Here is a 23589-nt window from a genome sequence, read left to right as displayed (position 1 = left end):
GCGACTGTTTGGGAAGGCACGTGGGATTGGATGTGGTCAGGAATGATTTGGTTTTATTCTGCATTTGAGTTCCTTAATAATGTGAGTATGATTCATGCATGAATCATAGTCCTAATTGTAAGTAGCATTAAAAAGAATAAGCCATATTTCAATGTAACACAAAATTGTAAAAAGGAGCCATACTGAGGTGCGCAAGCTGAGGAAATTACATCTTCCCACACTCGTCCTCTGCTCCCTGTTGACTCTCACATCAATTGCTAGGTGTGTGTACTGAGCAGACACTTCCTGGTTTCCAGCAGTAGCCCGGCAGTGTTCATTTGTCTCTGTCCTTCTCCTGGGTAATTGCTTTCTGGGGTGCTGGGCCCGAGGTCAGCGTGACTCAGCCGTGGGGCGGCACTGCTGCCCGGAACTGGTTTGGGCTGGGGCTGTTTGACAGCTGATGTATGATGGGGAGAAGCTTCCTGCTCTAATAAACGGTATACCAGAACCAACAATGCCCCTGCGGTTGTTGTGTCTGGATTTGATGGAGGACTTTTGCAGCCATCTCAGGACTGTGAATGAACCAGCAGGACATTTATCCAGTGTGTTGCTAGGAAACAGACAATGGAGGAAATGGCAGAATAGAAAGGTGGAAAGAACCGGTGTACCCACCCACCCAACATAGACAATAGTAAATTAAAAAACATTTTCCAAGAGATCACACAATTTATACTCCCACACACAGTGTGAACCTGTTCCTGTTTTCCCGTGTTCACCAATGCTTTTTTTGTTTAGTATTTAAATCCACCTGGATGGAGGTGAAAGCTTTTGTAGCTTAACATTTGCATTTGACTATTAACAGGGCTGTAGTATCAGGTTTACTGTTTTGTTTACTGAACATGTTTCTTTTTTCTTATTTATGTTGATTTTGTGTGGCAGGTATGTTCTCATGAGCGTTCCTTGTTGTTGCTTTTTTGTTTGTTTGTTTGTTTTGTTTTTTAACCCTTGATTATAATGTCACTTGCATACAGATTTAAATTTTTCTGTTATCACATCCGTCTGTCTTTTCCTTTGTCTTCTGAATTTTATATTATGCTTAGAAGGTCATGCTCCCACCTACAGCTGTGAAAAATTACTCTTAAAGTCTTCCTGAGGCTCTTTTTTATCTTGAAGAAAAACATTTAGGTCATGGATGCATCTAGAATTTATTGTGCGTTTCACTAAAGGGATGCAGGGAGCTGCTGTAAATCTCTCTTCCTTGTAGACACAGTTCTCCCAGTGCCCCGGACATAGTCATGTGTGCTTGCCCACAGTGGGGTGCTTAGCATACCCTTCACTGCTCAGTGGACCCAGGTCTTAGGCCCACCAGCCGTGTTCTCTGGAGTCAGTTGCCTGTTTCTAGTTCCACAGACTGCTGTGTAGAATATACAGAACTGCTCCAGATGGGGAAATTCCTCTGTGTTTATTGCTTTCCAGATTTTTTTCCAAAATATTGACTCTTTCAGATGAACTTTAGAATTAACTGTTTTGTCCCATAAGAAGATCCTGGTTGAATTTTGATTGGGATTGTTGAGTATATAGATTAATTTGGGGAGATTTGATATTTTTACAATATTGGACCTTGAGATTCAGCAACATGGTACATATTCCATCTATTCAGATTTTCTTTTACATATTTCAGTAGTTTTAAAATATTTAGTTTGCAGATTTTTAAAAAAAGTTATTCTACCTATTTAAAATACCTGCTGTTTGGGCTGGAGAGATGGTTCAGCAGTCAAGGCCATGGAGGTCCAGAAGGATCCAAGTTCTGTTCCCAAATAAGGAAGCTCTTAACTGCCTGTAACTTCTGCTCCAGGGAGATCTGATACTTTTGGCCCATGGGGGTACAAACACATGCATATATACACATGATTAAAAATCTTAAAAAAGAAATACTTACTATTAAAAAGAAGCATGTTTTACTTTGTGTTTTTGTTGGTTATTGCAAATATATAGAACTATTACCATTAATGTCAACAGTTCTCAAAAGGCTAAATTTACATAACAAATAATGTAATTTTATGGAAAAATTGATGCTTGAGTGGATTGGTTTCTAAGTCAGATATAAGATATTTATAAATTGTAATTCCAAATGAATTGTTAGACTCACAATATGAGTCTGAGGTCTAGTTGAACTTGGCTTTTCCCTGCTCTTCCTTCTCACAGGTTATTATTAACTTGGTAGACCAGGCTGGACGGGAGAAGATTATTGGCGATGCCTACCTGAGGCAGGTGCTGCTTTTCAACAACTCACAGCTCACCTACGTCTCCTTCGACTTCCACGAACACTGGTAAGGCATCTTCCTGAGAGGTAACAGCTGCTAAAGGGACTTCACTTTCTCTGCTCTTATCCCTTCCTCCCTGCTCAGAAGGAAAAGATGTAATGGTTGCTTGCTGTTAAGTGTTCAGGAGCTTTGGCTAGGCCTTTGAGTAAGCTGCTGATGAAGTATTTACAGTCTTTCTGTTCCAAAATGTATCAGGAACTCGTTCTGGTTTTGGCTTTGATCACAGCCGCCGAAGGACGTACAGAACATTCATGTCCTTCTCCTGCTGGCGGTCTTCTCTGTGAGCTGCGCTCCTGTCCCTCTGGATAAACTCCTAGCGTGCTCTGGTTGATCAGCGATAAGTGAATTCTGTTGCTGACGCCTTTCATTTACATGTATTCTGAAGGCAGGTGCTGCAGACCTCATTCTGCTTGTGAATTTACCTGGGCTGTAAAGAGTTGTGGAGAAAGAGGCATCTGTGTGTAATGCTTCCGTGTGTTTGTACGTGTGCTTTCAAGTGCAGATTTGCTATAGAATTCCCTAATATACAGTAGTACTAAAATCATATATATGTGGTAACAGTTCTTTTTAAGATTTCTGAGCTACTTTAAAGATCCTAAGGGGCTGGCGAGGTGGCTCAGTGGGTAAAGATGCCTGCTGCTGCCAAGGCTGTTGATTTGAATTTGATCCCTAAAAAAATCTGTATGGTAGAGAGAACCAGCTCCTGAAAGTTGTCCCCTGACCTCCACATGTGCGCACCATGGCTTGTGTGCTCCACACCCCAAGCATACATACACCCAGAATAAATGAATGAAATGTGATTTAAATATAAAAAGCTAATATCTTAAGGGTGGTGTTTTTTTTTTTTTTTTTGTTTTGTTTTGTTTTGTTGTTGTTGTTTTGAGATAGGGTCTCACTTTATAGTCCTGGCTGGCCTCAAACTCACAGAGTTGTTTCTGCCTCTCAAATGCTGGGATTAAGGGTGTGCACCCCATTCTCAGCTTTTGTTTGTTTTAATGGTGCTGGAGATCGAAGCCTGTGCATGCTAGGCGAGTGTTCTACCACTAAGCTATACCTCCAACCCCTTTTATCCTAAGTAAATTAAAAAATAATTCTGTTATAATACTAAAGATTGGTTTTTGTTTGTTTTTTGGGGAATGGATTTTAGCCGAGGAATGAAGTTTGAGAATGTTCAAACCCTAACGGATGCCATTTACGACATTATTCTTGACATGAAGTGGTGTTGGTATGTATTTGTATTTGTTACTTTCCTGTACCTCTGAAGAGACACTGTGACCAAGGCAACTTATTAAAAACAAACAACAACAAAAAAACCCACTGAATTTGAAGCTCCTGGTTCCAGAGGGTTAGAGTCCATGACCATCCTAGCAGGAAGCATGGCAGCAGGCATGCGGTACTGGGGCAGTAGCTGAGAGCTACATCAGAGCCACAACCACAAGGCAGAGAGAGGGGGCAGCTGCCTGGGAACGGCATGGGCTTTTGAAACCTTAAAGCCCACCTAGTGACACACCTCTTCTAATAAGACCACACCTCCTCATCCTTCCCAAATAGTTCCACTAACTGGGAACCAAATATTCAAATATATGAGCCTGTGGGGCCATTCTCATTCATACCTCCTCAGTATGTCATGATAAGTTGTTTTGATCTTGGTCTGTGAAATCATGTGTTCATCTAGTACAACTAAACATCAACACAGCAGCATTATGCTGACAGCTCAGTTTCCTGCCTTCTCGTGAGGGTCGCCATTAGGTAGTACTGCCCGTGGATAGGGAACAGCGTCAGGTGCTTGGGAAATGAAGTAGAATGTTGCTGCCATGCTGAAAGGACTTAAGCTTGTCCCTCTTACTCTGTGGCTTCCATTTTGTTTTCCTCTTTTGCCACCTCATATGGGAAGGAAAGCTGAAGGTATTCAGCTGTTAGGCATTTTGAAATTAACAGAGAAGGGAAAGATGCCAGGCTCCAGGAGGTAGATGTAAGGAGGAGGGGAAGGTCTTAAAGGCCAGGAGAGAACACTTGATTAGATGGTAAGACTACACGGGTGGCCTGAGAAGTTAGAGGGCAGAGGCTTGCTGCACGGCTCCATGGCAGGTGGAAAGCCGATGAGTGGGTTTTAGTGGTCCCGCTTGGAGTTAGGAAGGCAGGAACAAGATGGTGTTTGAAGTGTCTCCTGGTTTATAACCGTGTGCAGACGCGCTCCCTGTGGTCGTGGGAGCTCTGCCATCCTTGGAGGGAGGGAAGCCGCTCGTTCTCTCAGTTGCTCGTGTCTTGGCTTTTGAGACCTCAGATGAGTGTGATAATCCTTCGCTGAGTTGTTCTGTAACTCCACAGTGAAGTCTGCGGAGGACTCAGTACTGCCTGCCGCGGAAGGCTGAGCCCACACAGGTGCCCGCTAATGCCGCCACCGCCGCCGCCGCCGCCGCCATATTTTTAAGAGTTGTGTTTCTTGAAAACATGTTTGAAGTTGTAAATTAATCCCATGCTTCTTTTAACAAGGGTTGATCAAGCTGGGGTAATCTGTAAACAAGAAGGAATTTTCCGAGTTAATTGTATGGACTGCCTGGATCGCACCAACGTGGTCCAAGCTGCCGTCGCCCGAGTGGTCATGGAGCATCAGGTAACCGGGAATCCATTTGGTTCTCAAGACTCACTTTAAAGTGGTTCACACTTCGTGTGTGAGGAAATAGTGAAGCATCTTTTCAAAGTTCAAATACTTTGTGATGGGATTGAAGATGTGTACCACCACATCCGCCAGTTCTCTATGTTTTAAAAAGTGTCTGAGCTGGGCATGGTGGCACACTTCTCTCATCTCAGCACTCAGGAGCCTGAGTCAAGAGGATTCAGAACTCCAGGCAAGCCTGTCATAAAAATAAAGTCTGAGGGAACCCGTGAGGAGGCTCAGTGGGTAAAGCATTTGCCGCCAAGTCTGAAAACGGGAGTTTGATCTCTGGGACACAGATGGGGAAGGAGAGAACTGACTCCTGAAAATCGTCCTCTGAGCTACACACACACACACACACACACACACACACACACACACACACACACACACACGCCCGCCTATAGTTAAAGAAATAAAGTCTGCAAATACTTCTTTTATACAAGGGTCCTAAGTTATAGGTCATCTTGTTTTCTTTTTCTATAGTGACATTTCATGCTGTTGTTTCTCATACATCATTTACCCACCCATGTGTTTACTTTAGCTTAAAAAACTAGGTGTGATGCCCCCAGAGCAGCCACTGCCTGTGAAATGTCATCGGATCTACCAGATAATGTGGGCTAACAATGGTGACTCCATCAGCAGACAGTATGCTGGGACAGCTGCTCTGAAGGTAAGTCTCTGTGGCAGGCATTGTGGGTCATTTTCTCTCAGGTTCAAAACCAACTTTGTTTTTGATTAAAAAGGCACCTGGGCTCAGATAATAAGTCTGTGTACTTGATTTCTTTCTGGAACGTCTGACTCTTGTAGGAGCCCACCATTAGTTAGATCAGGGCAGAGGTGCCCTGCTCTGGAGAAGGCTGCTCTTTCTGAGGTCCCGTGTTGCTACATCTTCCAATTTTTCAAGGGAATCTGGAAATCTGAAATTTTATGTGCATTTATTTTATTTTATTTTGAGACAGGGTCTTGCTGTGCAGCCCTGGTTGTCTTTGAATTCACTATGTAGTCCTAGCCGTCCTCAAACAGAGATCCTCCTGTTTCTGCCTCCCTGTGCACAGCCAGGCTGTGCATTTATCTTAAAACTATATACAAACAAAACGTGTCTACAATCCTGGAATACTTATGTCTTCTCTGAGTGTGAATCTTAAGCCTGCCTCTTACGAAGAATGACCTTGGGCAAGTCATTTATCTGTTTGGTCTCACTAGTTATCCAGTGGAAATACTAGGCCAGCTGTGACAGATCATTATCGGATATGTGGGCTTGGACTGTTCCCTGACACACAGTATGTGCTGAGGAATACTTTATTAGTTTTTCTTGTTGTAAATTGAGTTTCTTGAAGAGGCTACAGAACTATTCTTCATAGAACCTTAAATGTAAATACAGTTGCTGGCAACCGAGTTCTCAGTGTGTGGGTATGCTTTATGGGCTATAGAAAGTGGTTGAGTGTTTAAATGAGGTTTATGTTGACTTCCCTTCAAGATACTATTTCGTCTAGGACCATATCTCTTCTAACAAAGTGTAGCTTGCTTGGTAGAGCACTGGCCTAGATTGTGTGAGGCCTGGAGTTGATTCCTAGCAAAACCCAAGCCAAACAAAGTAAGTTAGACCAAGGGCTCAACAGACATCAGCTTGTCTAGGTTCTAGTTGAGTAATAAATATAAAAGTTTGTTTTGTTTTTATGACAGGGCCTCTGTGTAGGCCATACTGGTGCTGTCACCCTCAGTGGAAATGACAGAAGTGAGCCATCTCCTTTGGATCCATGTATGTCTGTGTGACTTTATGTGCATCACATACATTTAGGGACCTGAGGAAGCCATGGATGTCAGATCCCCTGATACTGGAGTTACAGACAGTTGGGAGCCATCTGAATTAGGTATTAGGAACTAAACCCAGGTCCTCTGCAAGTTCTCTTCACTACTGAGCCAGCCTCCAGAGAGCATTTTTAATAATTAAGGAAAACAAACTTTAGAATTCCTTCCCCAGGCACTCCCTCATTTTCTCCCTTTGGGTTCCAATGCTTTGGAGTCCACGTGCACGCCTTCCTCCCTGTACTTGGTACTGAACTGCAGAGACTGCTTGAACGTGGGCGGGTGTTGGCAGCAAAATTCTCAGTTTTAGGAAATGGCCTGTGTCCTAAAACTTGCTGTGAAGAGGCACCAGGGCCAAGGCAATTCTGATAAAAGGAAGTATTTGTTGGGGCTGGCTTACAGTTTTAGAAGGTTGTTCTGTTACCATCATGGTGGGAAGCATGGCAGCAGGCATGGTGCTGGAGAAGTAGCTGAGAGTTACATCCTGATCCACAGGCAGAGAGAGACTGGGCCTGGCATGGGCTTTCGAAATCTCAAAGCCCACTCTGAGCGGCACACTTTCTCCAGCAAGGCTGGCGGAGCACCGCCTTTTCTGAGATGGTCTTGTATAAAAACAGAGGGCTGGGACAGGGCAAGAGGTTGTGCCTCCTTTGTCTGTGAGTCACTTTAAGTCACTACCTCTCTATTCATGGGTGTGGTGGTGCCTGCCTCTAATCCTAGTTCTTGGGATGTGGAGGCAGGAGGATCAAGAATTCAAGGTCACTCTTGGCTACAGAGTAAGGCCAATCTGGGCTACATGAGGCTGTCTCAAATCCCTTCCTCTCCCCTCAAAATTTTAGTTTTGATTTTATACCAGTATGAGCCTTGAAAAACATTTGTTTATCTTTTTAGTATTTGTTATATAATTGGTTTTGACTTAGAAGTTCTACAAGTGGCCAGGAATGGCTTTGCGCTAGAGGCCATCTAACTGAAGGCTTGATGCCATAAATAAATATTACATATAGATATTTAGCATGCTTAGATCAGAGGCAATTACTAGTACATAGTTTAATTTAACTACAATATTTATGATTTTTTAAAGTCATGCTTTGAAAGCCTATAGAGTTCTTGTCTTGAGCTGAAAGTCCCGAATGAATTTTGAGAGCATTCTTCCATTTGAATAAATGTCCACAATTGCCTTTTCTTTGCTAGGGTGACTTTACCAGGACGGGAGAAAGGAAGTTGGCAGGAGTTATGAAAGATGGAGTTAACTCGGCAAATAGGTACTACCTCAGTCGCTTCAAGGATGCCTATAGGCAAGCTGTGATAGGTAAGGAGCAGAAAGACCCTCTTTCCTCAAGACTACAGTTCCTTCTGAGAGGGATGTTTTGCAGAATTCAGCTTCTTGCATTTACCGTGTTTTGTAATGTACTTGTGTTTCTGTATTGAGCATCTCATCTAATATGTCAAATTCAAATTTTCACAGGCTTAGCACTTGACAGTGTTTTTGGCTGGAGCAACAAAGGAAACATCTAATTCCATATGTATTATTCAGTTTGTTACTCAAGTAATAGAAAAACAGGATTGAAGCTCACAGTGTGTGGGATGCAGTACCCCAAAACTTCAACATATAGAATCTTCATAATGAAGCCCCTAGTGTGTGGGATGCAGTACCCCCAAACCTCAACATGTAGCTCTCCATAATGTGTTTGTTTTCCTCTTGCTCAAGCCGTGTAAACAGATGGTTTCCTTTTCCTGTTAGTCATGTATCATACAACTACACCATCGTTGTCCATAAGCATGATTTAACAGAGTGTTAAGGTACCACATTTACAGGTTACCCCAACCAACTCGCTACTTCGTAGAAGAGAAAATGGGAAAGTAGATTACCCATAAGAGTCCTGCATTAACGTGTTCATTTAATTTTCAAGAAAATGTCAGTTTACTGGATGAAAGTGCAAGCAGCGTGTTCTGGGTTGGAGACAAATATGACATGGATGATCTGTGGTCATCTATGTCTTTCATCTGAGTGTTTTAGCACATGTAAAATAACCCTAGCCATATACCAAGTAGGAATTGGAGAAATCTAATGTAAAGAAGTTTGATTCAGAACTGGGTTGTAACTCAGCTGGCAAATAGGAGGCCCTGGGTTTAATCTCCATAAACAAAACAAAAACGTTTGATTTATTTGCCAGAAATGAGTGGTGTGATTAGAGTTGGATCTTTTAAGACAAGATCTCACCCTGTAGTCCTGGCTGTCCTGGAACTCACTATATAGATCAGGCTGGTCTCAAACTTAGAGATCCATCCCCCTGCCTATGTCTGAGTGCTGGGATTGAAGGCGTGCACCACATCCGGCTGAGATTTGGATTTTAGTAGTATATTCAAAGGGAAAAGAGGTCTCTTCCTGTCACTGGTTAATGTACCTGTACCTGTTTGTTATGTCACTAGAACCTGGGCTCTGTGCTGGCCTCAGTTCAGCTGTCTATCTTGGTCTCCTCACAGTTGAGAGACAGGCCAGTAGCAATAGAAGCTTATTGAGTTGTTGGATGAGGCCAGTAGCTGGCAGATCTTCTTTCCCATAAGCTGCCTTAGATCTCAGTGTCCAAGACATCTTCATAGGGAATAGACTCATAATGGTTTATTAACGCTTTAGCTACATACCCCATCAGAAGGAAGTTAGCTCATTTATTAAGATTTTTGCTTGTTTTAAAGTTGGATTGGCTTTGTATTGCTGAGTGGTTAGGAGTTCTTTATGTATGAAGTATGCAAAGCCCCACAATGTGTTTGTGGACTTTTTCACTCTCATGGTGATGCATTTTGAAATGCAATTTGTTTTTAATTTGAAAAATTCAAATTTTATTGAAAAAAATCACATACACAGAATAACTTCTGATTCATTTTAAGATTTCTTCCACTTAGCCTTATCCCTGCTCGTCAATTTCCACTGAGTCCACACTAACTAAAGATGCATTCCCAGTAGGCAGAAAGCTAGCCCCTCATTAACAGGTGGGCAGCAGCTTCCACTCAGGACTAGGTGATGCCTATGACTTCAGCAGCCAAGCTGGCTTCTCACGAGACCTAGAAGGCCAGTTCCTTCATCATCAGGCACAGCCTAGGATCTGCATTAGGTCCATGCAGCCTGTTGACCTCACCTGCAGCCTCATGAGCAGCACCCTCCTCCATCAGATTCGTCAGCAGAGGGGCATGCTGCTGTGTCAGTAAGCTTCACCTTCCTTAGTCCCACATACTCTCCACATGTTATCTATTCCAACTGGTCTGTGCTCTGTGGGATGACATTCCTTGTCACCCAGAGTACCATTTTCCTATTAGATACTAGTGTGACCAATCAGAACCTATCACCCAAGTCTACAGGGTACGTAACGTTCATATCTGAGATGAGGTCCAGCTTAAAAGATTCATCTTCATGTGCAATAGAGAGACTCCCAGGAGCTGGGGAGCAATAAATACGGCAGAGCCTGTGAGAAAAGTGCACAGTACTACACACAGTGCAGAGTCGGAGGTGGTTGGTTAGGAAGATGCCCCAGGTCACCAGGCCCTGGGAGGACGTGTATGAAGCCAGGAAAAGCCCAGTCTTCTCACCCATGAAATGTTTCCAAAAACACAAAACTTTGCAATTTTGATGACATCCAATTTATTTTTGCTTTTGTTGCTTATACTTTTGGTTTCCAGTCTAAAAAATTGAACCTACATTCAGGTGGGAAAGATTTATGCTTCTACTTTCTTTTATGCTCTCTATTGTTGTAGGTCATCGATTCTCTTTTGTTTTCTAAAAGATTGTTAGTAAAGCTAAGATGATGATAGTATTAACACTTCTGCCCTAGATTTGATGCAAGGCATTCCAGTGACAGAAGATCTTTATTCCATATTTACCAAGGAGAAAGAGCATGAAGCTTTGCACAAGGAAAACCAGAGAAGCCACCAAGAACTCATCAGCCAGCTCTTACAGAGTTACATGAAGTTGCTGCTGCCGGGTGATGAGAAGTTCCATGGGGGCTGGGCCCTGATTGACTGTGACCCCAGGTGAGCTGGAGTGGGGGGATCTAAGGACTCACCTTGCTTAATGTTCTGGTTGATAAATTGGTTACCATCAAAACTGGCAGTTGTCCATAACATGTGGGCCTGAATACATCAAACATAGCAGTTTTAGTGCAAAGCACACTCACATTTGGTGCAGAGTTAAGGGGGTGCTGAAAGAAAATCACTCATGAAAAGAAACAAATATGATACTTGAGTTTAAAATTCAGGCCTGAAATGGTGGCCCATGCATATAATTCCAGCACTTGGGGGGCTGAAGCAGGGAGATTGCTTGAGTTCCAGGACAGCCTGGGCTATAGAACAAAGTCTTGTCTCAAAAAGTGAAATAAAACAGAACAACATTCAAATGGATCAGCTGCATCAACACTTTAAAGAACACTCGAAACTGGGTGTTTTGTTTTAAAAAAAAATTTCAAGTAGGAATTGGCCTATTTATTCTATGAAAGTCCCAGACCACTTTATACCAATAAAAATTACAAGCATCATTGTACCTCTGAACAAAAAACATATGTGTGCCTCAATATAGGAAGCTGGACTCTCAAGATAAAGGATACAAAAGGACCCACAAGGTTAGCTGCACACCGACCAGCTGCATTTGTTAAACACTCTATGGCAGTAACTGTACCCATGTGCTCACAGACATACATGCAGGCAGCACACACATACACACAAAACTAAATCTTGAAAATAATTTGGTAATAACTGTGCTACTCAATGCCTGTAACAAAATTAGGGTAAGCATGCTTTGTGAAGAGTCATTAAAACCTCTTGCAAAGATTCACGAAAATACTGATCACTGGCTTAGTGAAAACAGTGGTAGAACAAGGTAGTGTCTGGTGTTAGGTCTTTAAGAAGCTGCTCAAGTCTGGGCCCGTAGTTCAGTTGGTAGAGGCTTCCCTCACACACAGGAAGCCCTGGGTTCACTCACTTGCACCTCGTGCCTATGATCCCAGCACTTGGAAGATGGAGGCAGGAGGGTCAGAAGCTGTTTCTGCTTTGTTAGAAACTGTTTTCTTTGAAGTTCTGGCATAGAAAGACTGATGGAGGACATGGTGGGCTGTTTGGAACCAGTAGCTTCTTAGGTCACATTTTGACAGTTGGCTTGAATCGGGTGAATGCTTTTCTTCCTCTTTGAGATAGGACCTTAAGTATCCCAAGCTGGTCTCCAACTCGTTTTCTAGCAGATGACTGAATTTCTGACCCTCCTGCCTCCCATTTCCCAGGGGCTGGGACTATAGACATGTATAACCTAAATGCATTGAACTAAGGGCTTCATGGATGTTAGGCAAGCATCTGCCACCTGGGCTAGATACAGCCCAGCCCTGTGTTGTTCTCCCCCTCCCGTCCTCTCTCTTTCCCAGACAGGGTCTCTCTGTGTAGCCCTGGCATTCTGACCCGCCTCTCTGCCTCCCCAGTGCTGGGATTAAAGGTGTGTGCCGCTCCTGCCTGGCTTTTCTGTTTTTATGGGAGGTGTTCAGTCACCTTGAGGCTCACCACCGTCAGGGCTTCTTTGCAGGCTCAGGTTTTCCAGATGAGTGTGGGCTTAGGAAGGAGTCCTGTGGTGGTTTCCAGTTCTCTTTTCTGCCTGTTCTTCTGGTGGCACTTCTTCAGACAGAAGACCATTAATACCTTCACATCTTATTCTGGTGGATCACTCTCCATGGAGATGCCGATTGGAGGATTCAGTTGCTACCATCTTACTAGACAAGCCGTTCTAATATTCTTCTCTGCTGTCTTGTGGCTGTCAGTTGTGATTTTTTCAGTTCCTTTAAATATGCCACTGGTATTTTTCTTTTATCTAAGGGTGTACATGTGTGGTTTCCCCGTTCTCTCCACGAGAAACATGCTCTGGGCATCTTTCTATAGAATCATTGTATATTTGCTACCTGAATGCAGCTAGGGATCCAAAACCGTTGGGTGCCTGGTGGAGGATCAGGTAGCTCTGGGTGCGCTGGCACAATGCTTTAATTCCAGCTCTGAGAGGCAGAGGCAGGCAGATCTTGGTGATTTTGAGACCAGCCTGATTTACCTAGCGAGTTTGTTACACAGTGTGATGCCACCAAAAATGTATTTATTAATTGTGTGTGTGTGTGAAAAAGAGGAAAAGGGAGAGAGCGAGAGAGCTAGAGCGCGCGCGAGAGAGCGAGCGAGAGAGAGAGAGCGAGAGAGAGAGAGAGAGAGAGAGAGAGAGAGAGAGAGAGAGAGAGAGAGAGCGAGCTAGAGCGCGTGAGCGAGAGCGAGAGCGCGCGAGCGCGCACGCGCGCCTAAATACGACTGTTTCTGTGTGAAAGAGGTTTAGATGGAACTCAGGTCTCCAGGCTTGTGTGGCAAGTGCCTGTTCCAGTGAATTCACTGCCAGACCGTTTGTCATTTTGTCCTTGAGCTACATTCGGTTTTTCTCAAGACCAGGGCTAGGATTCGGCTCTGGGGAGTAAGGCAGGACTGCAAATTCAGGAGTGAGTTGTCTTTATATAAATATTTGATGTTTTATTCTTTATGCTACTTCGTTTTTATTTTAAAATACTGTAGTAGTGCGTTACCCTGAAGACTGTTTCGGCAGCTCCTCCGATGTTGCCGCATTCCCTGCCGATTCAGTAGCATAAACTGTTCGGGAAAGCCGTGTACCAGAGCCTTCTGCAGAGGAGGCGAGACGCGGCCGTGGGACTTGTCCAGCGCAGCGCAGCGCAGCGCGGCACCGTGCCGCGCGCGGCCTCAGGTGCCGCGCACCGCATCCGCTCTGTGCGCAGTGCGGCAGCGCTCCGCTCAGTCGGCCTCACAGTCCGTCCCTGCAGACAGCAGACTGGAGCAGCTCTCCTGGACTTTGTCTCCTTCCTGCCTGCGCTCTGCCCGACAGCCAGACTCTGGTGACTGCAGAGAGGAGACTTAGATTTGGAAGGAACTAGGAGACCTGCGGACGCATCCCCAGCACCCGCGGACCTGCGGAGACTGTCCTCTGCACCCTGCTCCGCTGCCCTCGGCAGGGTATTGCTGGTCAGCTGGGGGTTGCTGGTCAGCAGGAGCGGGACAACGGCAACAGTAGGAACGCTCCGGCAGGTTGCAGCCGAGGCACAAGCCGAAAGCCCCCTCACCCCCAGATCCACGGGCCGGGCCGGGGTCTGTGCTCTAGCCGAGGGCGCGAGATGCGCAAGATGCATTGCGCACGCTCACTGGCCAGCCGCAGCGGAAGTGGGCGTGCCTGGAGAAAGCTTCACAGCGCCATTCTCTGCAGACGCGAGGTGCGGTACAGACAGAAGATGCCGCGCTCTCACCGGCCGCCGCCCCCTGCGCCTCGCGCACCAGCTGCCAACGCTGCGGAGCCCAAGTCCGATGGTGTTCTCGCCATGACTTTTAAGATTTTCCTCCTTTTTGCAGGACTTATGGTTAAAGTACCTGTGGGGCTGTATTTTTCTTGCAAATTACTTCTTTTCCAAAGCCTGATGCTAATGTCCCCGGAAGACAGCGCCTTTTATGCGACCATTGTCTCCGTGGTTGGGCTGCATGTGGTTTTGGCAATTTTTGTTTTTATAGTTTGGAAGGAAGGTTTGCCACAGTGGCGGGAAAACAAAAATGATTAGGGCAGCAGCGAGGAGCTGCGATGCTGGGGGAGGGGGGTGTTATAAATAAGGGGTTTTTCTTTTTCTTTCTTGTTCGTATCACACGTGCTGTTTCTTTTTCTTTTTCTTTTTTTTTTAAGGGTGGGGGTGGGTGTATGGGCAGGGGGATTATATACTGCACCAAAGACTGCAGTAAAAACGGGGTGGGAGGGGAAAAAAGGCCGACAACATTCGACCGCTTGTTTCGTGCCAAATGCTTTTAGATAAGGACATAATGTTTTTGACTGATGTAAATACTAACTCTAGAATAGGCAGCCAAGATGGAAGTAACACTGTAATTAGATGTTTTTTTTCGTGTAAAAATTGTGTCGTGGTGTAATTTTTGTGGTGTGGCGTGGCGTGGCTCAGCTCAAGCATCAGTTTTCACAATGCAGTAAGTATCCATGCAAAAAGCTCAGTTCCTTTTACTGTATCATTCTGCGTCATTTTTTGCGAAGCCGCCAGAATCTCTGAATTTAATGTTCTCGTACTCAGATATTGGCTGCCAGAATCAGTCCGTGTTTTATTAGGTGCTTCCGCGCTGGTTCATTCACTGAGGTCTTAAGTGTAGGTGAGAACTGAGGAATTCATCTAAAAATTAAAGCCGTTGGATTTAGGTTGCAGCAAGGTGCTGCTGCTGCGGAAAACCGTAGTGAAGGCTTTGGTAAAGGCGTCTTTGCAGTACTCTAACAATGACCTCATTCTTGGGCAGATTGATTAGTGGCTCAAGTTCCAGCTACAATAGATATTTCTTATTTGGTTTTTGTTTGTTTTGTGCTACTGCTTTGATAGAACTAGCAGATGGGTTTGAAATCCTAAAGCAGGAATATCTTGCTGTGGAATCTAAAAATCAGCCATCAGAATGCAGGTTTATCAATTTGGCTGGAAAAGGCTTCTCATGCCAGATTAGAAATTAGGTTAAAATTTTCATTTGAGTTTGGATTATGCCTGCTTGTTGACTATTTGTATTAGTCCTTGGCCATTTCCTTATTAGAAAACTTGCAAGATGTGCATTTTACTGATGTCTATAATGGTTTAATAGTGGTTTAAAGGTTCAACACTTACCTGAATTATATTCTGTTTTGGTATTTGGAATGGGGGAAATGCGACAAAATGGCCTTGGGCAGTGTTTACTGATTCCTTGAAAGCCAAGTGAAATCTATACAGAGAAAAATGGAGTGTCTTGCCTTACTCCATGTTCACAACTGTTTCATTTATCTAAGACTCTTTCAAAATAGCTGTTTTCTAGTAGTGCAAAAATATCCTTGGTGTCTAGTATGCTATTTTGAACACTGGCAAATGTGAATTAACATGATTTCTCCTTCTGGGCGTCACGTTTTCTTTTCTTCTTCCCAGTAACCACCTCTCTATCACTGCCCAAGTCCCGCTCTTACATTATCCCTTTTCCTTTGAAGACTGCGCCCCCTTCTGGCCATGTCTAGGAACAGACCGTCTTTCGGCTCTGGTCCTTTCTTCTATTCATTATCCAAATCTACCCCACTCAAAGGTGGGGGTGGGGAGAGGTGCTTTAAGATTTTTTTCTTTTCCCCAAATGGATAGATGTTTTTGTATTAAATTTAACTTCAGAAGTAGAACTATTTCATTTCCATTTGTTCCCCTGGGCAATCTTTTGTCGTAAGTAGGAATGTGCTTGCAAAAAAAAAAAAATGTGGATGAAAATAATTTGGGTATCATGTCTGTTCAGCCTCATTGATGCTGCTCACAGAGATGTGGACGTGCTACTACTGCTTTCTAACTCTGCCTACTACGTGGCCTAGTAAGTTGTCATTGATTTAAAGCTTTTAGTTTGTTTTTTTGGCAAATAATTTGATTTTGAGAATTCTTAACATTTTTTTTATTTTCATGTCTGTGAAATTTCATTGAGCTCTTTAAATCATCATGTATGAAAATTTGAGTTACTTATCACTGATTTAGCTTAGTATTACTTGGTGTTCTTCAAAACCTGGGCACTACGCACATTTTTTTTTTTTTATCATGGACGGCCATGTATCATGGCTTGTTTCACTGTATTTTTCCATTGTTAGACACTCCTTGCAGCTTTTTGCCACTGAATGATGCAGCTCTGCAGATGCACGGCTTGTGTGTGCGCATGCGCACGTCAGTGTCTCCATGGTTACAAGAATATGATTATGCGACTTTCAGTGTCTCCATGGTTACAAGCATATGATTATGCGACTTTCAGTGTCTCCTTGGTTACAAGCATATGATCAATTATGTGACTTTGGTGGTTAGCGCCATCTCAAAAAGACTATTAACCATGTCACTACCGAAGCTGAAGTGCCTGTCTCTGGAGCTGCCCAGGACACAGGTTGAACATGGATTTCCTAAGTAAATGCCCCCTTACTTTTAGGCTTGGTTTGGGCGGCCATTTTCCTGCCATTTCACAAGCCTTTTAGCACAGCTCATGACCCCTTTCTCCCTTGACTCGGGTGTCAGACCCATTATTCCTTATTAGTATCTCTTAACTAAGGTGTTCCAGCAGTGGATATTGCCTTTGTTTTAATTAGGTTTGTTTTCATTTTCATTTTGTTTATAAAACTGAAATTATTTTTGCCTTGTAATTGATTTCCTTTTTATAGGTAAAATTCTCCATTAGTTGTTAAACTACAGGTGTTACCATTTTTTAAGACAGGGTCTTCTGTTACGTAGCCCTGGCTGTCCTGGAGCTTGATATGTAGAGCAGGGCTGGTCTGGAACTCAGAAAGATCCACCAGCTTCTACCTCCTGAGTGCTGGGCTGTTACTCTTCGTTCTAGAATGCATGCTGGGAAGATTTTAACTGCATGTGGTAGCTTGTTATATTGTACCTCAGCTTTGGAGTCAACGCCAAATAGACATTTACTTTTAACCCTCTTTACTCCCTTTCCCTAGTTATGATGATGAAGTTGATAAAGTAAACCAGTATCAACGGCTGAGCCTAGAAGATCTGGAGAAGATAGAAATAGGTAAACGCAAACACACTCCCTCCCTCCCCGCAAGCCCCCTGTGGCGGCGGACTTCCCTTTTCTTTTTTAGAGACCAGTGATGGCTATGGCTGCTTTCATCTTGTGCCTTGTAAAGATAACTCCAGTGACCCAAAAGCTTAAGCAATTACTACTGAAAAAGTGTACTTTCAGCCTCATTAAATCACGTTTGTGACAGAGCAGAGGACCTACAGGGGTGCTGTCATGGCTGGAAGACATGTACATGCATGAAATGTAATGATGAAACCCATGCTATAAAAACATTTAAAAAAAAAAAAAAATGGGGGCTAGAAAGATGGCCCAGAGGTTAAGAGCACTGGCTCCTCTTCCAGAGATCCTGAGTTCAATTCACGTGGTGGCTCACAGCCATCTATAAGGAGTTCTGGTGCCCTCTACTGGCCTGCAGGCATACATGCAGGCAGAACACTGCATACGTAATAAATAAATAAATAAATAAATAAATAAATAAATAAATAAATAAATAAATAAAGCAAGGACATTTTTACACTGGGTGGTGGTGGCACACATCTTTAATCCTAGCATTTGGGAGGCAGAGGCAGGCGGATCTCTGAGTTTGAGGCCAGCCTGGTCTACAGAGTTCCAGGACAGCCAGGCCTACACAGAGAAACCCTGTCTCGGAAAACAAAAACAAAAACAACCCATTTTGACAAGCTGTCATAAGTTTATACCTTATTTTTATTTAGATTATGAAAAGAAATATGCACATAATTGACATATATGTGTTTGAAGTAAAGGAAGAGAATGTTATGTGAAAAAACAAAACTTTAAACATCCTCATTTGTGTTAGGTCCTGAACCTACTCTCTTTGGCAAACCGAAGTTCTCATGCATGAGACTGCACTACAGGCGTAAAGAGTCGAGTGGTTACTTCCACACACTGAGAGCTGTGATACGCAGTCCAGAAGAAGACGGCAAAGGTAAAAAAGAGGAAAGGGGAAATTATTCAGAGATAAATTTAGTAACAGCTTTGTGTCTGTTCCAAGTCCATTGCTTGGGACACTGGGTAGAAGAACTGAACTCTTGGAATTCAGATCTCTGTTCTATTTGAGTGGATGGAGTGTTTGGTCCTGAAGGGAGTCATATGGGTTCTGTGGCTTTTCTCACTTACTCTAGGGGCAGCAGACATGGACAGTCCTTGCTCATGGGTGCTGTCTCCATACCTCACGCAGTGGTTAGACCCTGTGAGCTCCTAATTGCTGTCCATTTAGCGCTTTTGTTCTTGACTTAAATCATCATTTAGAACATTTGGAATTAGTAGGATGGAGGGTAGTGAACAAGAAAGTTTTCTGTGAGTTGTAGGCAATAAAAACTAGTATTTAAATCTGTGGCCATAAGAAATTCAAGCTGGGATTATATTCTAGTGTTTGGTGATTAGTAAGGGCTGTGTTTGGATTTCAGATACTCTCCAGTGCATTGCAGAGATGCTGCAGATCACCAAGCAAGCGTTGGGGCTGGATGTTCCCATAGTTGAGAAGAAGCTTGAGAGGTCAGTGTCAAGAGAAGATATCATTTAGAGCCAGACACAGCAGTGTACAGCTGAAATCCCACCATCTGCAAGGTGGAAGAGTTCAAGGCCAGACTGGGTAGAGAGAGCCTGTCTTAAAACAGGAAAGCCCTGAAGTAGAACACCAGCAGAATAACAGCAAAGGACCTCACACTGTCTAAGTGCACCAATATATCCCTGCTCCTAAGTAATACAATTTAAAACAGATTGAGTGCTGCCATTACAGACCTATGCCACCAGACCCAGTTTATACTGTGCTGGAGACTGACTACATGGTTTCATGCATGCTAGGGAAGTCTACCAACAGAGCTCAAAGGCCCTTGGTTTGGGTGAGACAGGGTCTAGCTTCATTCTTGATCTTGCCTCAGCCCTAGAGTGCAGGGATTGGAGTGCACACCATGGCCAGCTGTGGTAATAAGGTTAGCCCTCTGTTGACTGGAGATTGTGTCACTCACCCTGGAACCCTGAGGAAGATACTCCACAGTCATGGTCCTTCTGTTTTGTTACCTGTTAGAGATCATGAAATGTCAGAAGGGCCGCAGACTAAATGGTGATGTGCTTAGAGAGACACCAGGCACAAGCATTAAAACGCAACTGGTCAAGAGTTTGGTTGCTGCTTTTTATCTTTTCATGCTTAGCTGATCTCCTTAGAAGGCTCTAGAATGCACTCTGAAGGCTTCCCTTTGCTTGCCCCTCCCTGAACCCTACACCTTAGAGACCTTACCCTCAGTCTAAGGAATTCTTAACTGACCTGGGTTTTTATTTTCTCAAGTGACATGGTGCTTACATTATGTTTCGATATCTGGATGTGTTTAATGCAAATACTAGCCTTTCCATGATTACTTGGCTAAGTAGTACATGTAAAAATTGATGAAACATGGCTCACAGGACCTAGAGAAAGTCCTGTCTCCTCTGACCACAAATGACGCTCTTTTAGCTCTTAAAAGTGACCAGAGGGCACATACAAATGTCATTAGTATACAGAGGAAAGACAGTATGTTTTAAACATCAGTTCCTACCAGCAGGTTATTTCAGATTTATAGTATGTGGACTTCTCCTTCTGAGCACTGGTCAGTCCTGTTCTACTAGGTTAGAAGAGCTATTCCTGTCCACTCTTAATTGTGACAGCTCCTCAGGTGCCTACTCTTCCCTCAGTGCTTCGGTGGCAGGTGATCCTGCACGACCTGAGCACTGACATGCACACGGAGACATCTGATGACAAATGAGAGCACACACATTAAGTATATTAGATATCCCATATCTTAAAAAAAACTAACTGACTGGCTTGGAGCATGCAGACCACTTGGAATTCCTGCAGGTTCCCACTGCAGCCAGCAAGTGCTCTGCTGGAATCTTAGACCTGTGTCTGTGGTCACAGCCACTGCATGGAGCATGCATTAGACTTGCACTTCTCAGAATGGCAGCCTCGTGCCACGTGAGGCCCTGGCCTTTGCAGTGTGACTGGCCCCAGTTCAGCTGTGCTGTAATCATACTACTGCACACTGACCATTTTAAAGACCTGGTGCAAAAAGGAACAAGATCCGAGTCTTTCTATGTCTCTGTTGAGGTGTAGTACTTAGTATGTAGTAAAACTTTATCTCCACCTGCTTCAATGTAGCTGCTACATAGTTTTAGTTACATTCTTATCTTTCTATTGGATGGTGTGTTTTATTTGGATTATCAGTTAGCAGTGCCCTGCTTCCAGGAAATCTGGGCTACTTATAAAGCATTTCTACTGATATTAGTTGGTGTGGGTACTTTGGATTCTATGAGGAATTAACCTTTTTTTCTCTTCTAACTTATAGGAAAAGCAGTAAGCCTCACGAAGACATCATTGGTATCAGATCTCAAAACCAAGGATCTCTGGCCCAGGGGAAAAGTTTTTTAATGAGCAAATTTTCATCTCTAAATCAAAAAGTAAAACAGACCAAATCCAATGTGAACATTGGCAACCTACGCAAATTAGGAAACTTTACCAAGCCTGAAATGAAAGTTAACTTTCTAAAACCAAACTTAAAAGTCAATCTTTGGAAATCAGACAGTAGTCTTGAGACCATGGAAAACTCGGGAGTGATGGATAATAAGGTCCAAGGGGAATCTGACGGGGCCGTGTCTTCAGATAATGATTCGTACCACTCTGATGAATTCCTTACAAACTCCAAGTCTGAGGAAGGCAGGCAGCGAGCCAATTCTTTAGAGAGTGTAGGGCCAACAGATTATATTCTCCCAAGCTGTGGTATTATTGCTTCAGCACCTCGATTAGGCAGTCGATCCCAGTCTGCCAGCAGCACTGATATTAGCATTCATGCTCCCTCAGAGGCTGCTGCTGGTCACGGAAGTGGGCTTGGAAAAGGCCAGGAGTCTCCCTTGAAGAAAAGTCCTTCTACTGACAGCATACGCATACCGCCTGGCTTTGCCAGGCCAGTGGATGTTTACTGCCACAGATTTGTAAAGGACGCACAGAACAAAACCACTGAGCTCTCAGAAACCAGGTCTGCGTCTCAGAATAGTGAGGAAGGAAACCAAAAGACTAACAATGTTTCTAATGAAGAAAATCAGTCAGAATCAATGGGACAGATGCCTTCTCGACCATCCCAGTTAAATGTCTGTTCTTTGACAGGCCCACAGTTTTTATCAGTTGAACCAGTCCATTCAGTGGCATCTCAGAAGAGCCCCAGCTCTGGGTCCAGCCTGCTGGAACTGGAGGCAGGGCTTGGTGTGACTCCTTCTTCAGAGAGCAGCGGCAGAGCGGTCTCTCCCTTTGCAAAGATCCGTAGCTCCATGGTCCAAGTTGCTAGCATTACCCAAGCTGGGCTAACTCATGGGATAAACTTGGCAGTGGCCAAAGTTCAAAAGAGTCCAGCAGAACCTGAAGTGGTTAATGAAATTCAGCAAAATGAACTTAAAAATATGTTTACACAATGCCAGACACGAATAATTCAGATTTAGATTTTAGTCACAATCTTAGTCTTTATTTAAAAATTCAAAATGAAGTTTTCACCTGTGAGGCTTTTTTTTTTTTTTTTTTTTGGTCTTTTTGAAACAATTTCTCTGTGCATCCCTGGCTGTCCTGGAACTTGCTTTGTAGACCAGGCTGGCCTTGAACTCAGAGATCCACCTGCCTCCCGAGTGCTGGGATTAAAGGTGTCCCCCACCACTGCCTGGCCCTATCAGGCTATTTTAATCTGTACTGAGTTTAGGGATTACAAATTCTAATTATGTTCATTGGTGATTGTTTTACAAGGAGTCTGAACCTGAGCAAATTTTCAGATGTATAGCCTACAAGTGATCATCCTAGACTGTAGGCCGGAGTAGCGAACACACAGCAGAGTGCTTTGTTGATCTCACTCGGGAAGGTTCAGGAAAGAACCAAGCTAGTGTTTGGAGGGAGGAGGGACATAGCCTGTGAAGCAGAGGCAGTGTGGATACACCCGTTGAAGAATCAGCATTTTTCTGCTCGTCTATCAGGTTCATTCCTGTACACTGCCTCTGTAAGGGAAATTATACATTTAGAGTTTAGTGACTTTTAGAAGTGTGCGGAAGTATCTAAACTTAAAAAAAAAAAAAAAAGTACTCTTACCAGCTTAAGCATTCTCTGTGAAGTTGAGAATCAACAATGTCTTTCATTTGATTCCAATTTCTCCCGTATTTTTTCTCTCCCAAATTCCTGAACAAACACAGGCTTACCTGTCAAAAAGTACACCTGCTTCAGGAAGAGATCATGTATACTGATTGACTGACTCTAGGAATCTCTAGAAGAAATGTCAAGTTTTAACTCTTAAGGGGGACATGTAGCATCTCTGGTAGGTTCAGGAAGTATGGAAAACGTAGCTAAAGTACAGGTTAGTACTGGTTTTATGTAGTAATGGACCACCAAGAACACTGGCCTCCTCTACATCCTCTGCATCCCAGAGTAAGAAAGCTGTATGGCACATTCCACCAAGTATCAATGTCTCTGGGGCCCTTAGAGCCTTCCTCCGTGGAAGTGACTCTCAGTTGAACATTATGTCTGTTGTAACTCTGATAAGCATTCCGCTTTTGTTATTTATTAGAAGTGTCAAGTCTTGTGACTATTAAAGTACTACTGTAATTCAAAGCATCAATGTGTATGAGAATTTCTTGTATAACATCTAATAGTCGTTTGGTTTTCAATCAAAGAATTCGTAATGGCAAGTTTGCTACAACCAAACACTTGTTTTCAACTTTTTCAATTCATGTGTTCGTATTTAAAAAGTAAGAACTGTATTTTAAATCCCAAACATTAAAAACTGGATGCCGCAGTCTGTTCTTTTCCCATCTTTTTCTTCAGGCTCTTCAGAGTAGTTAAGTGCTCACCAGCTGAGTCAGGTGGGCAGGTAACAGACGTGTGGGTTTCCACAGACGTGGCCCACAGAGATCTGACAACAGCAGTGAATGGGGTGGTTATTTCCCAAGAGGCACAGAGCTACGAACGTGAACACCCACTGTGCAGGCAAGGGAGAAATGGTGCCTCAAAAGGCTGAAGGTTCCAGTCTCTTCAGTTTGACTTGCATAGATGACATCCTGTGCTTCTAATTCATGAAAAAATGCCCACGGTACTGGTGATTTGGAAGTTTTATTTACTAGACAAGGTTACTCAAGGGAACTTTTCTGTAAGATCAAGCAAAATTATGACTTCTCTTTGGCAAATTAGTTTACATTGGT

At 43.6% G+C, this 23589-nt stretch overlaps 1 protein-coding gene across 3 annotated transcripts in view; it reads left to right on the top strand.

Moving 5' to 3' along the window:
- The window catches only part of Inpp5f (inositol polyphosphate-5-phosphatase F), a 93261-nt gene extending 71330 nt beyond the window's left edge, over nt 1-21931 (top strand). Inside the window, exons 10-20 of one of the 3 annotated variants that reach the window (XM_059265958.1) lie at nt 2185-2309; nt 3451-3528; nt 4797-4917; nt 5504-5632; nt 7960-8077; nt 10593-10791; nt 16105-16176; nt 17291-17364; nt 18191-18319; nt 18801-18888; nt 20712-21931. In XM_059265958.1, coding sequence (XP_059121941.1) covers nt 2185-2309; nt 3451-3528; nt 4797-4917; nt 5504-5632; nt 7960-8077; nt 10593-10791; nt 16105-16176; nt 17291-17364; nt 18191-18319; nt 18801-18888; nt 20712-21855 — 2277 coding nt within the window. In that variant the 3' untranslated portion in view covers nt 21856-21931. Of the gene's footprint in view, nt 1-2184; nt 2310-3450; nt 3529-4796; nt 4918-5503; nt 5633-7959; nt 8078-10592; nt 10792-16104; nt 16177-17290; nt 17365-18190; nt 18320-18800; nt 18889-20711 lie in introns of those variants that run through there. The other 2 variants (XM_059265972.1, XM_059265964.1) reach the window with 2 other exon arrangements.
- The last annotated feature ends 1658 nt before the right edge of the window (nt 21932-23589 follow it).

The sequence above is a fragment of the Peromyscus eremicus genome, chromosome 1 (assembly GCF_949786415.1).
Source record: "Peromyscus eremicus chromosome 1, PerEre_H2_v1, whole genome shotgun sequence".
NCBI classification, from domain to species: domain Eukaryota; kingdom Metazoa; phylum Chordata; class Mammalia; order Rodentia; family Cricetidae; genus Peromyscus; species Peromyscus eremicus.
This window is presented reverse-complemented; position numbering and strand designations above follow the sequence as displayed.